A 12,792-nucleotide genomic window follows, 5' to 3' on the forward strand; every position below is an offset into this window, starting at 1 on the left:
AAAGATTTCTTCTTGAGGATGAAAAGATGTGAGGCAGTGTGTGGACCATGCTTCTATCTTATCAGGAACACAGCACACAGCGTCTAGAGCCATTCCACTACTGGAGGACAGTTATTTTCTTGTTGGCTTCCTTGCTCTGGCAGAGAAAGGGAAGTGGAAATGCAAGCAATACTGCTATGAACAAGCTTCTAGCTGACATATGCAGCAGCACTGCTTAGACACAGACATGCTGGGTCAAAAGCTAGTTAAAAATCTGACATTTTGGTAAATATGGCCACCAGGGAAACTATACCAATTATATTTGGCACATAATGTTAGAGATTGTCCTTCATCTCATGCCAATGCTGGATAAAATCCATCTTAAAGTATTTATCTGTGTGATGGACCACAGAAGAGGGGGGCATTTCATTGTTGTTGTAATTTACATTTCCCTGATTATATACTATTGCAATGACACTGTAATTTTGTTCCTAAAAGTTCTTTTTATGATTTTGCTTGGTTTAACTTGGTCATTTATGTTTTAGACAATGCTCTGGGAAGAAATGATGACCTTTCCACTGGTAGAAAGAAATCCTGCAAACCTTTCCTTCATGCTCATTCACTTATGAATGCCCATTCACTCATCCGGTCAGTGAATAGATACGTGTGTATCTAGCCTACATGTGATGAATAAGACAGAACCTTATCCTCTACAGCCTTAATCTAGAAAGAGAGAGGTGATGCTGAACACATGCGCGAGAGTGGCCAGTCTGTGGGGCAGGTGACAACAAGATCACAAGAGACATCTGCTGTGTCTAGATGTCTTCTCACAGTGACTGGCAAGGTCTCTTTACTATGAGAGAGACCTCAATCACACGTGTTTACAATGCTCATTTCTTTACTTCCTCCCAGGAGTTAGAAATTACTCCTGATCAGTTTGTTAAAATGTCCACTGGCTATTTTTCTGTGCCTTTCAGATGCTCTTCACCTTAAGAAAACCAACAGTTCTTACTGTCTCTGCTCCCATCTGCACAGGAGGAGCCTACCGTCATTCGGTTACCACAAACAAGGTATGGAAATCCAAATCCTGCTCTCCAACAGTAATTCATCCCTTCCTTTGGTTCAGCACTCACCGAGAAGTCAGCCCCAAAGTCCTCCGAGACAAAGCACACCTATGTGTCTTTGCTCCCTATTGCTGCTATAACAAACCACCACACACTTACAGGCTTAATAGAACATAAATGTATACTTCTAAGTTCCGTAAGATCACAAGTATGAAAGGGGTCTCACCGGGCTAAAATCAAGGTAAGGTGTTGGCAGGGATGTGCTGCTTTCTGGAAGCTCTAGGCTGGCTTCTTCCACTGCTAGAGGTCCCTCCGTGTATCGTCAAAGCCAGCAGCACTGCATCCAACAACCCTTCCTCCACAGTCTTCTCCCTCTGACCACAGCCAGAAAAGGTCTGTGGCTCCCAGTCTCCCCCATCTCAAGGTCATCTTAATCTTGCTCACATCTTCAAAGTCCCTTCTGCCATGGAAGGTCACAGATGCACAGGTTCTGCATTGAGATGTGGATCTCTTCAGGGGACATTCTGCCTACCACAGCCACCATCTCTAAGGATTTAGTGACAGAGAATTCTTTCTCATGTTTTTGCTGTCCCATATTCTTTCTAACACTGCTTTTGACCCTATTTTTTTCCTTAAGGTTTTTCTTTCAAGTTTCTTCCTGGATGATACTCTCCCTCCATTAAAGACACAGTTTAAAATCTCTGTAGTCTTTTCTTGCACTAAAAGTATTTGCACAGTAATCAGTGTTTGAGATTTTAAGTGCACATTCACTTGATCCTCTATCAGAGAGAAAAAGTGTACATTTGAGATACACATAAGGCATCAGTGATGATACCTAACAATAAACACTGGGGACCATGGGACTGTTGCACACAAACTCCTCCACGCAACCGTCTGTGGCTGAACTCAGGGAAAACGGCCTGCCGAATGCCTTCCCCTATAGCCACCAGCCATTCTTAGCACAGCACAGCTCTGTTCACAGAGCTCCTAACTTCCACAAACTCGTGACAAGCACGGAAACCTCATAGTATGCTATGTAGTCAGAAAAGGGCACTGAGCCTGTTAGTAAACCTGAAGATATTTTGAGCAGGACACCAATATTGTCCAACAACTGCTACTTAGTCTTCAGTGGCATTATATGGTACTTGCTCAGATTTGGTGTCTGGGTATGAAATGGATTGGTCTAGGCCCTGTGATTTAAGGAAAATAGTAAGAAGGTAGGAATGAAGGTCTGACAGAAGTATCAGGCCAGGTGCGGTTTGCGATAGGTGTAATCTCTGATTATCGATTCAACTTCTTTTATGGTTATTAGTCTACTACTTTCTACTTCTGCAACCAACGTTCCTAATTTACATTTCTGTCAGAACACTCCACTTCATCTAGGACTTCGTGTAGTTACTCAAACAGGGATCTGTCAAGTACATACTGTGTGCCTGCTAGGCCCTGAAGATGCTGGGGACAATACCAGGAGAGCTTATGGTCTAGGGGAGGAAAGCAGAGAATAAAAGAGTAAACAAACCAAGAAACAAGACAATCTCAATAAGGAGAAATCATCACCAAAATGGGGTGATGGGCAACAGGAAAGGTGGAGGAGGAGAGGGAGCACTCCTGGGCCAGGAGCCCAAGAGAGGGAAGGCAGTCACTGGAAACAAGGTAAGAACGGGCAACAAGAAGCCAGGTCCCGTAGGTCCTCCCAGACTGCCGAAGGAATCTGGCCTTCCTCTGAGAGAAATGGGGAGCTGCTGGAGGTTCTCAGCAAATTACTGATGACAAGACCGGCATGTCAGAGAAACAGTCCAAGAAGCAGAAAGTCAAAGGGAGCAAGCCAGAGGACAGAGGTCACAGGGTGGGGCAGGGAGAGGAGGGAGTCACGGGCTTCTGAATGTTCACCCTAAAGGAGACAGGAGGCCACAGGAAGGCTCTGAGTTGAGGAGTAATATGCTCTGGCTCTCATTTCAAAGGATCACCTGGTTGCTGGGCTGTGAACAGACTGAAAGGTCCCGGGGGGACAGTGGGAGGTCAGGAGACCATGTGACTCAAAGAAGGTGTAGCAGCAGAGGTCAGATGAAGTGAGTGGATTCTAGATGTATCTGGGAAACCATGTGGACAGAACTAGATAATGTACTGAATGTAGGCACAAGCATAGGAGGAGCAACAGAGGATTCTAGTGCCTGACACAGACACTTCTTTTGGCATCAGAAGCGTACAGACAGAAGGACAGATACAGCTGGGTGGCACCCAAGGCCCGAGGTCAGAGGGAGACCCATCAGAATGGGGGACATATATGGAAAAGGCAGAGCTGGATTAAACCCTGGTCATGGCTTTAAGAGACCATGAAGATAGAGGACAGGTACCAGGGGGCTGTGTGCAGGCCACTGCTCGGTGCTGGCCACCTGCCTCCTGCATCCCTACAGCACTTCTTGCTGGGCTCATGGTTCTGCTCCATCATGTCTCCTAATTATTTTCTCAAAGAGAGCCTGTGGTATTACGTTCTACATCTTTATTTCTCTCAGAAACCTTCCTCCCATGTCTTCATGACTGGTAGTTTGTCTGGAAGACTTCTGACGTACAACTCAATTCCCTGAGCCCTGAGGAGATACTCTTCTAGTACTACCCTGCACCCAGCATTGCTGATGACAAGTCTGATGTAAATGTCATTCTTTTTCCCAAGTAGGAGGATTCCTCTGGTAGAATTTGGAATTTTTTGTACACCCTTATTATTCTGAAGTGCCACTACAAGGTTCCTAGATGACCAACCTTACTCAGTATAGTCCAGCACGGGTTAACCTTGGTTCTTCTGGGCTGACCCCATACTGAGCTCCAGGGTTGCCTGGGGCAGGCCAAAGCTACGCCCAAGGTAAATGATGTCTGCATTCATAGGCTGCTGCTTATTTAGGGGCAGGATGCACCAGCCTGCCAGCACTTTTAGAAATCATGACTTGCCCCTTATTTTGGTGGTGCCTGGGCAGTTACACAGGTCGAGGCTGATGATGTAGACAGAACGTGCTTATTACATGCCCATCTCACAGATCCCCCCACAAGAAAGTTCTGGGCCTCCCCCTACACAGGTGTGGCCATGACCTATGAGTGTCTGAGGCTGTAAGGCCTCCACCTGAGACTCGCAGGTCCCTTCAAAGAGGAGTACTGTTGCTGCTTTGTACACTTTGCCTACAAATGGTGGAATCCTACGAATCCTTTTAATAATCAAACACTTAATTAAGATATAAGCACATGTATGTAAAAAGAGTAAAATTAATTGCAGCATGAACAAAAAAGCCTTCTGTAATGAATTACAAGAAGAATCCATGTATTTTCCTGTGGAAAATAAATCTTTCAACTCCTCCAAATGTGTTGATTCTTCTGAGTCAAGCAGTCTCTCTGATAATTACTTTCTACAGAGCACAACTGTCTACCAGAAATAAAAAGGCAAGCTGTAGGTTACTTTAAAATTCAAAAAAAAAAAAAAAAAAGTAAAAAACAGAGGAATTCAACTTTAATAATATATTTTATTTAACCCACTGTGTCATGAATATTATCTTTACAACAGGTAATCCTAACAGGTTACTAATGAGATATTTTACATTATTTTTTCACACTAAATCTTCGAAACCTTGTATTTTTACACTGACAAAACATCAGTTGAGCCCAGCTACATCCTAGTGTTCACGCACTACTGTATCAGGCAGGGTCTGAATCTAGTTATCCAGTTACTGTGGATTAACAGTAAGCTATCTCTTTTCCGAAACTGGGTGGCCTGGCATCCTCTTTGCTACCATTATTAAATGGTCTGTTTGTTTCTGCCAAGTGCCTAACCTTCCACTCTTAACTCACTCCCACCCCATTTCCTGCTGTAGGCCATGGGTCTCAAACATTGTCATGGTCCTTCCACTACTCCTGCCTAAACAATGTATGCTAGTCCCTATATCTGTAATGTTCCTCTGTTTGGTGCTTCTTGGGGAGAAAGATTGCATGGACATGTGCTTTGGGACTATTTTGTTCAGTTGTGCAAAAATTGTAATTAATTTATAATTAAAATACTGCATTTTCAAATGTTATAGCATTAAACGAAAGTGGGTTATGAATAAGACCCACCTTCCATCACAGGAAAAGCTGTGGTGAACCAATGCCAATTGAGAGCGCTTTGCCTCAAGCTGAAAATTATCAACAGATGGGAGCTATTAAATTTTAAACATTTATCAATTACTATGAAATAAAACCACCTGGTCCTCAGTCGCATGGATTTGCTTGTATTGATCTTCATAGAAGTTCGGCAAATAGGTTCTCATAACTTAGGTGTATGAATCCAGTTTAAATTTTTCTTCACGATATAAATGTTTTCATGTCTGGCAAATTTGTAACATTGGCTAAAGGTGTGACATATGCCCAGTGATCACTGGTTTTCTCCTGGATATTGATCCTCTTGTGTGCAATAAATTTGATACCAAAATATTTTTGTTGTGGAGCCTTTCCAAGGTGCGTTTTTGGATATAATCAATCATGAATATTTGCTAAACATCTTGTCAAATTCACATCTCTGAAAAGGTTCCCTCCCATACAAATACTCTGAAGTTTATTAAGGCTGCTGCAATGCTTTAAGAAACTGCCTCATTTACTGTAACTGAAATTCACAAAAACTAGAACATATACTAAGAGCCTTCCCATAAACTTTACATTTGCAAGGTTTCTCTCCATGAATCCTCCAATTAATATTAAGGTAGAACACTGGCTGTTGGCCTTTCTACCGAGTGACTGTGTTTATAAGGTTAAATACAAAACAAAACTATAGGAAAACTAGAAAAACCCATTAAGCTTTATAAAAAGAGACTACTATATTTCCATTAAAGCACATGAATAGATGTTAATACATATTAAAACTCTGAATGAATTATGTGCCTTTGAATAGTCCATCTGAACAGTAAGTATTGCAGTATTATGGAGATAATGGGAAATTATGCAGAATTCAAATGTAACACTGTGTTCTTCAATCTAAATTCTGCCAATCTCTTCAATTTGCTTAAAAATAACTAAGGCATATAAGTTAAACATAGATTAATTAGATTCATTATTATAAGAAGAAGAGGGAAAAAAGACCTCTGTTCATCCTGGCACTGGACATCATCCTCCCTTGAGATGGAGTTGGTAGAGGGGAAGGAAGGAGCAGTGGTTCTGTAACACTTGGGCCAAAGTAAACACTTGCTGAAAATTTATGTCCTGCACTCAGTTTCCTAAAACCACAGTGTGACCCTTGCACCCTCCCCGCTCAGCAACTGTGGCCCATGAGGAGCCTTTCCCCATTCTCGGCCACAACGCTCACTGACCGCCCACTGACTACCACCTACACCCAACACCGCTCACGCAGGCTTCCTCGCCACCAGGAGGGCCTTGGGAAGCACACACTGCTCTGCACTGCAACTAGGGCTGTGGGTGTCTCCCCGCCAATAGACAGTAAGCAGAAGCAGGGACCCCTCATATCCCCAGAACCATGACAAGCATCTGATACACAGAACCAATCAATTTTTGAAGAATCTATCCAATTTGGAGTCATGCAGATACCCTCAAGATTCACTTTCTAGAAAATAATTTATTTCCTAAGTATTAGAGGTTATTTTAATTGCTTTGTTCCCTTGTATCCTAAAGAGTTTAAAAAGAGAGAGAGAGGAATGTCAATAACATTATATGAATGACATATGATTCTCTTATTATTTTCCTAAGAGATTTTACAATGAAAATTCTGGTCAGTCACATATTAACTGAATAAATATTATAAAGGAAAAGTTAACATTACTGTAATGTGGTAATAAAAGTTTTTATCTATTTTTGGTATGTCATTAACCTACGTTCCTTTTTGACCTAAATACACATGGAGGAATGTCTGCTAGGAAAATGTACTTACCCTGACATCAGTAGCATCTCCGTGCCTGATAATACTGGCCCAAGTAGCTGGCTCACTGCTGTTTTCAAAATAATGAAAGACCTTCAACACTCGCTCCATTGCCCCCGGGGAGCGTTCCACCCCGGCACCCAGGTGAGTCTTGGTACTTGAATTCGGTGTGTGATTCAAGTTTGGGTCGAGGTAAGCAGCTGCCATTATTTTGCTAGATGCTATGTATCTGTCATACTCTATAAGAGAAAAAAAAATTGTCAGTGTACCATATCTGACATCTATGAAATGTGGTTAAAATCTATGAAAATGTGACATACTGATCCTTGTATTAACACATTGTTCTATATTCTTCCTCGATGGTTATGTCATGTGCAGAAGGTGAACATCAGAACTGAGACCTGACTTACCAAGATAATCACTGTATTCCCCACCCAGAGCAGTATCTAATTCATCATCACTAATAAATATGTTAAATTTTTATTAACAAATCACAAGGCCAGGAGGCCTATTTCAGCTCTGTCAAAAATTCACCATATTATCTATAAACAATGTCATCTAATCCTCCCCCCTTTTAAAATCACAGCCTTTCTCTCTCTCTCTGTGACTATCATAAATAAATAAAAAAATTTAAAAAAAAATTAAAAAAAAAAAAGGGATCCCTGGGTGGCGCAGCGGTTTAGCACCTGCCTTTGGCCCAGGGTGCGATCCTGGAGATCCAGGATCGAATCCCACATTGGGCTCCCAGTGCATGGAGCCTGCTTCTCCCTCTGCCTATGTCTCTGCCTCTCTCTCTCTCTCTCTCTCTCTCTCTGTGACTATCATATATAAATAAAAAAATTTTAAAAAAATTAAAAAAAAAATAAAATAAAATAAAATAAAATAAAATCACAGCCTTTAAAATCTGTGGAAAAACCTTACAGGAAAGTCAAATATGTTAATTCTGCTGCTTCTTTTGAAAACTTTTACAGGAGACACAAGTTCTTTCTTCATACATGAAACTCAATGTGGTCATGACACATACTAGGCACTGGTGATGAAAACCATGTAGTTTAGACCAAGTCCTCCCACTTAGCCAGTCCCTCAGCAGGAGACTGGAAACAAAACTAAACCAGAAAGCATAAACAAACCAATGTCTGTTGGTGTACAAGAGGACTTCCATTTGAATGTGGGGGGATAGACTAGAGAGACTAACACTCCCATTGAGAAAACTCAGAAGTCAGATTAAAAACCAGCCTAATGTTTGGAGTCCGGGATGTTGTGAGGCAACCAGGACAGCAGGGGACACAGATGGAGACATGAAGAGACACTGAACAGCTGCCTTTTCCCAAAGGGCATTTGCCAATTCTGGGCCTTCCAGAGCATGAAGATCCAAGAAAAAGCCACCAATGAGAGAGAAACCAGCTGAACCTTTGGCAATGAGAGACCAAGTTATGAGCATGGGGACCTCAGGACTCCGGTGAGCAGGGACGTGGTGGAGAACCCAGCCACACACTCTGCTAGTTGTTCCCTAAGACAGTCACCAATCTTGAAACCAAGCCCAGAGGGAGCCTCTAGAAGCTAGGTGAGGCTGAAGACAGGCAGAAGGGACTAGAGTCCACCTGGGCCCAGTAAACAAGACAAGAACAGCATGACCGACAAACTCAATCTAACAGAAAGCACTACACTCAAGTTCAAGTCCCCTCAGCAAAGGAAATACCACTAACTATGCACATGAGGTATCGGTGAAATTGACCATGTGCCAAATGAAAGAGTGAGGTTCAGTAAACATCAAAGGACAAAAATTATTTAGGATATATTCTGTGTCTAACACTAAAGCTGGACAACAACAAAATAACTAGAAAATCCCCAATTATTTGGAAACTAAGCAACATATTTCAAGTAATCCATTAGCCAAAAAGAAACTCAAAGTATTCTGAATTCGATGATACAATTAAAAGAAAGATCAACACTACATGCAAGCAGAGACATGATTAGATTAAAATCTTTTTAAGACTTTATTTTTTTTTTAATTTTTATTTATTTATGATAGTCAGAGAGAGAGAGAGAGAGAGGCAGAGACACAGGCAGAGGGAGAAGCAGGCTCCATGCACCAGGAGCCCGACATGGGATTCGATCCCGGGTCTCCAGGATTGTGCCCTGGGCCAAAGGCAGGCGCTAAACCGCTGCGCCACCCAGGGATCCCCTCAAGACTTTATTTTTAAGTAAAGTCTACACCCAACCTGGGGCTCGAATTTACAATCCCAAGATTGAGAGCTCCACGTTCCACCTACTGAGTCAGTCTGGCATCCCTAAAAGCTATATATTAGAAATGAAGTGCATATATTAGAAATGAAGATTGGAAATTAATTATCTAAATATCCATATCTCACTATACAATTTAGAAGCTGAATAAAATCAAATACTTTTTTTAATAAGAATAATGCAACTGATAGACCTCTAGCAAGACTAATCAAGGAAAAAAGACAAAAACGAACAACATCAAAAACCAAGCAGAACCGATAAGAGAATGTTAGTAATAGGAGGTAATGATAGAATATCAGATGGTAATAAGAGAATATCATGAACAACTTTATGCCAGTAAACATGAAAGTTGAGATGCATACACAATTCTTTTTTTTTAAGATTTTATTTATTTATTTATTTCATAGAGCATGTGTGCACACGCACAAATAGGGGAAGCAGTAGAGGGAGAGGGAGAAGCAGGCTCCCCACTGACCAGGGAGCCCCGCGTGGAGCTCCATCCCAGGACCCTGGGATCATGACCTGAGCTGAAGGCAGGCACTTAACCAACTGAGCCACCCAGGCACCCTAAGATGTATACACAATTCTTTGCAAAGTACAACTTAAGCCATTATAAACTATTGCTGTACAAAACCAAAACCAGAAATAAAAAGCCTAAATAGACCTGCTCTGTTAAAAATGGTCAATCCATAATTAAAATTCTTCCCACAAAGGAATATCTGAATTTTTCCAATAATTTAAGGAAGAATATTAATCTTACAGAAATTCTTCTACTGAACAAATAGAGTATATTCCCCAACTTATCCTATGAGACCAGCAAAACAATGATACAAAGCCAGACAAGGAAAATACAAGAAAACGTACAAATTAATCTTTCTTATAAACACAGGTGCAAAAATCTTAACAAGACATCAGCAAATTTAATCACACAATGTTTAAAATAACATACTATGACCAAGAGGGCTCCAATAGAGGCATGCGAAGCTGGTTTAGCATTCAAAAAGCAATCTATGTTTACTGTAGCCTTCTTCATACTGCCAAAGCTTGGAAGCCACCAAGACACCCTTCAGGAGGTGAATGGATAAACAAAATGTGGGCCATCCAGACAACGGAATATTATTTAGTGCTAAAAAGTAATGAGCTACCAAACAATGCTTGGAGGAACTTGGAGGAAACTTAAATGTGTATTCCTAAGTGAGAGAAGTTGATCATACTCTGTGATTCCAACTATATAACATTCTGGAAATGACAAAACCATAGAGACAGTAAAAATTTCAGTGGATGCAGAGTTTGGGGAACAGGGATGAAAAGGTGGAGCACAAACGATTTTTAGGGCAGTGAAAAGATTATGTCACTATACATCTGTCCAAAACCACAAAATGTACCACCAAGAGTGAACCCTAAGGTAAACTATGGACTTCAGGTGATACTGATGTGTCAGCACGGGTTCATCAGTTATAAACACACGTACCCCTCTGCTGGGGATGCTGATAATGTGGAAGACTGTGCATGCATCAGAATAGGGGGCAGAGGGCAGCATGGGTGGCTCAGCAGTTTAGCGCCGCCTTAGGCCCGGGGCCTGATCCTGGAGACCTGAGATTGAGTCCCATATCAGGCTCCCTGCATGGAGCCTGCTTCTCCCTCTGCCTGTGTCTCTGTCTCTCTGTCTCTGTCTCTGTCTCTGTCTCTCTCTCTCTCTCTCTCTCTCTAGCTGTGTGTCTCTCATGAATAAATAAATAAAATCTTTAAAATTAAAAGAATAGGGGGGCAGATGGGAAATCTCTGTGCGTTCCCCTCAATTTTGTTGTGAACCTAAAACTGCTCTAGAAAAAAAAAACTGTCTTAATTTTTTAAAAAAGCAATCGATATAACTGACCACATTTCAGAAAGGAGAAGAACCATAGCTGTCTTAATATATGCAGAAAAAGCATCTGCATGCTTTTTTTATTTACCAACTACTCACGATAAAAACTCTTAGCAAAGACAAAACAGAAAGAAACTCCTTGAACTGATGATGAGTATTTACATTAACCTAACTTAAATACTGGTGGGAAGAGCCCCTGCCATGCCTCCAAGAACAGAAGCGAGTCCATGAATATCCACAAGTACTGCTTCTAATTGATATTGCTCTGGAAGTCCTATTAACTAGGTTCCCTGAGCAAAAAAGAGAAATAAAACAGAGTTGGGAAGGAAGGAATAAAAATATCATTATTCCCAGACTGCATGATTATGTATGAAGAAAATCTGTAAGACTATATAGGAAAACTACTAGAATTAATACATGAATTCAGCAACATTACTAGATGATCAAATATAATCAATGATACTTCTGATTGTTTCGGCAATCTCATTTGCTCCCCAAGCTGGGCAATAAGGATGAGTTAATACAGTGCCAACTGTGTCCTGAGAAGCAACCCAGTGTCTCTGGAGTGCTCAGAGGAACTGACATCCCAGCAGTGAAAATCACTACCTGTATTACTGAGTGTGCCGGGGCGGGGGGAGAAGCCAAACCAAAAACACTATGCAAATACACGTCCATGGCCCAAATTAATGGCAAAATCCTTTGTAAGTCTTCAAGAAGTAGGCCAAAACATTTTTTATAAGATAAAGCATTGCTACAACATTACCAGAGTGAAGCAGCTCTCCATGACAGAATGTGGTTTTCTTTCCCAGTTTCGTGCTTTCATCTGCTTGTCAAAATCCTATTTGAGATTTGAATTATAAATTCTCAAATTGGCAATATTTCCACCACTAAGCCTTCCCTGACTCTTGTAGACAGTTCTGGATCAGATTCTGTTGAGAACCACCCACCTCCCCTTCTGATAGCATTCACGTTTGTCTTTTTTGTTGGTCTGGAAGATTCTGAGATCTTGGCATCTCTGTCATCTCTTTAGTAGTCACAAAACCACAAAAAAGTCACAAAACTTTGGTTCAGTCAGTTTGAGGGATGGTCTCGACAATGGAATGAGAAGTCGCAAACGATGCTTTTCGGTACACGTTGTGTTTCTAACAACTGAGAGAATTCCCTGTGTTGTCTGTGGGGTTCTCTATTTGCTTTTAACCCATGGCTAACGCCGTACAACCAGGGCTGCCACTCTCTGTGGCTATAAATGAAACAAGCCCTCCACCATCCTCACTGCAGAGAGGTAGGCTTTGCAGGGCTCTGTAACTGTAGTCCTCTATAATCTGTGGCCAGTTCTACTTTTTACAATTTGCCAAGACTAATCAGCCATCGGCAGCTGCTACCTGTGTGCACTACCAAGTATCTTTTGCAAACACCTGTCAAAGAGGAGGAAATGAAAAGATTTTAAAAACTGAAGCTGGCTTGACATGGCACAGATCCATAGCTCTGAAACTATCTGTGGTGAAAATTCTGTTTTAATTTCCAATCTGTCCTAGATCAACAGCTGTGTAAAATACAATGAAAAAGAACTTCTAAGAAAATGAAATCTAAATATGAAAGACAAAAGCACAAAACTTCTATCATCAAGATTAATTAACAGAAAACTACTGCCAAACTATCAAAGTTTCTAGCCAGATGTGCACCCCAGGTGTACGCTTATTCTGTCCTAGACTATCAACAGTTCCAGCACCAAGGCCAGCCTGCCGCAGGGCCGCTCAGGC

General features: G+C 41.4%; 1 protein-coding gene across 6 annotated transcripts in view; it reads right to left on the reverse strand.

The window, feature by feature from the left end:
- The window catches only part of PTK2 (protein tyrosine kinase 2), a 271,928-nt gene that overhangs the window by 175,151 nt on the left and 83,985 nt on the right, over positions 1–12,792 (reverse strand). For 5 of the 6 annotated variants that reach the window (XM_055314396.1, XM_055314395.1, XM_055314394.1 and 2 more), the window contains one exon: positions 6,937–7,163. In XM_055314396.1, coding sequence (XP_055170371.1) covers positions 6,937–7,131 — 195 coding nt within the window. In that variant the 5' untranslated portion in view covers positions 7,132–7,163. Of the gene's footprint in view, positions 1–6,936; positions 7,164–12,792 lie in introns of those variants that run through there. The other variant, XM_055314397.1, reaches the window with a different exon arrangement.

Source organism: Nyctereutes procyonoides, unplaced genomic scaffold, assembly GCF_905146905.1.
Source record: "Nyctereutes procyonoides isolate TBG_1078 unplaced genomic scaffold, NYPRO_anot_genome, whole genome shotgun sequence".
NCBI classification, from domain to species: domain Eukaryota; kingdom Metazoa; phylum Chordata; class Mammalia; order Carnivora; family Canidae; genus Nyctereutes; species Nyctereutes procyonoides.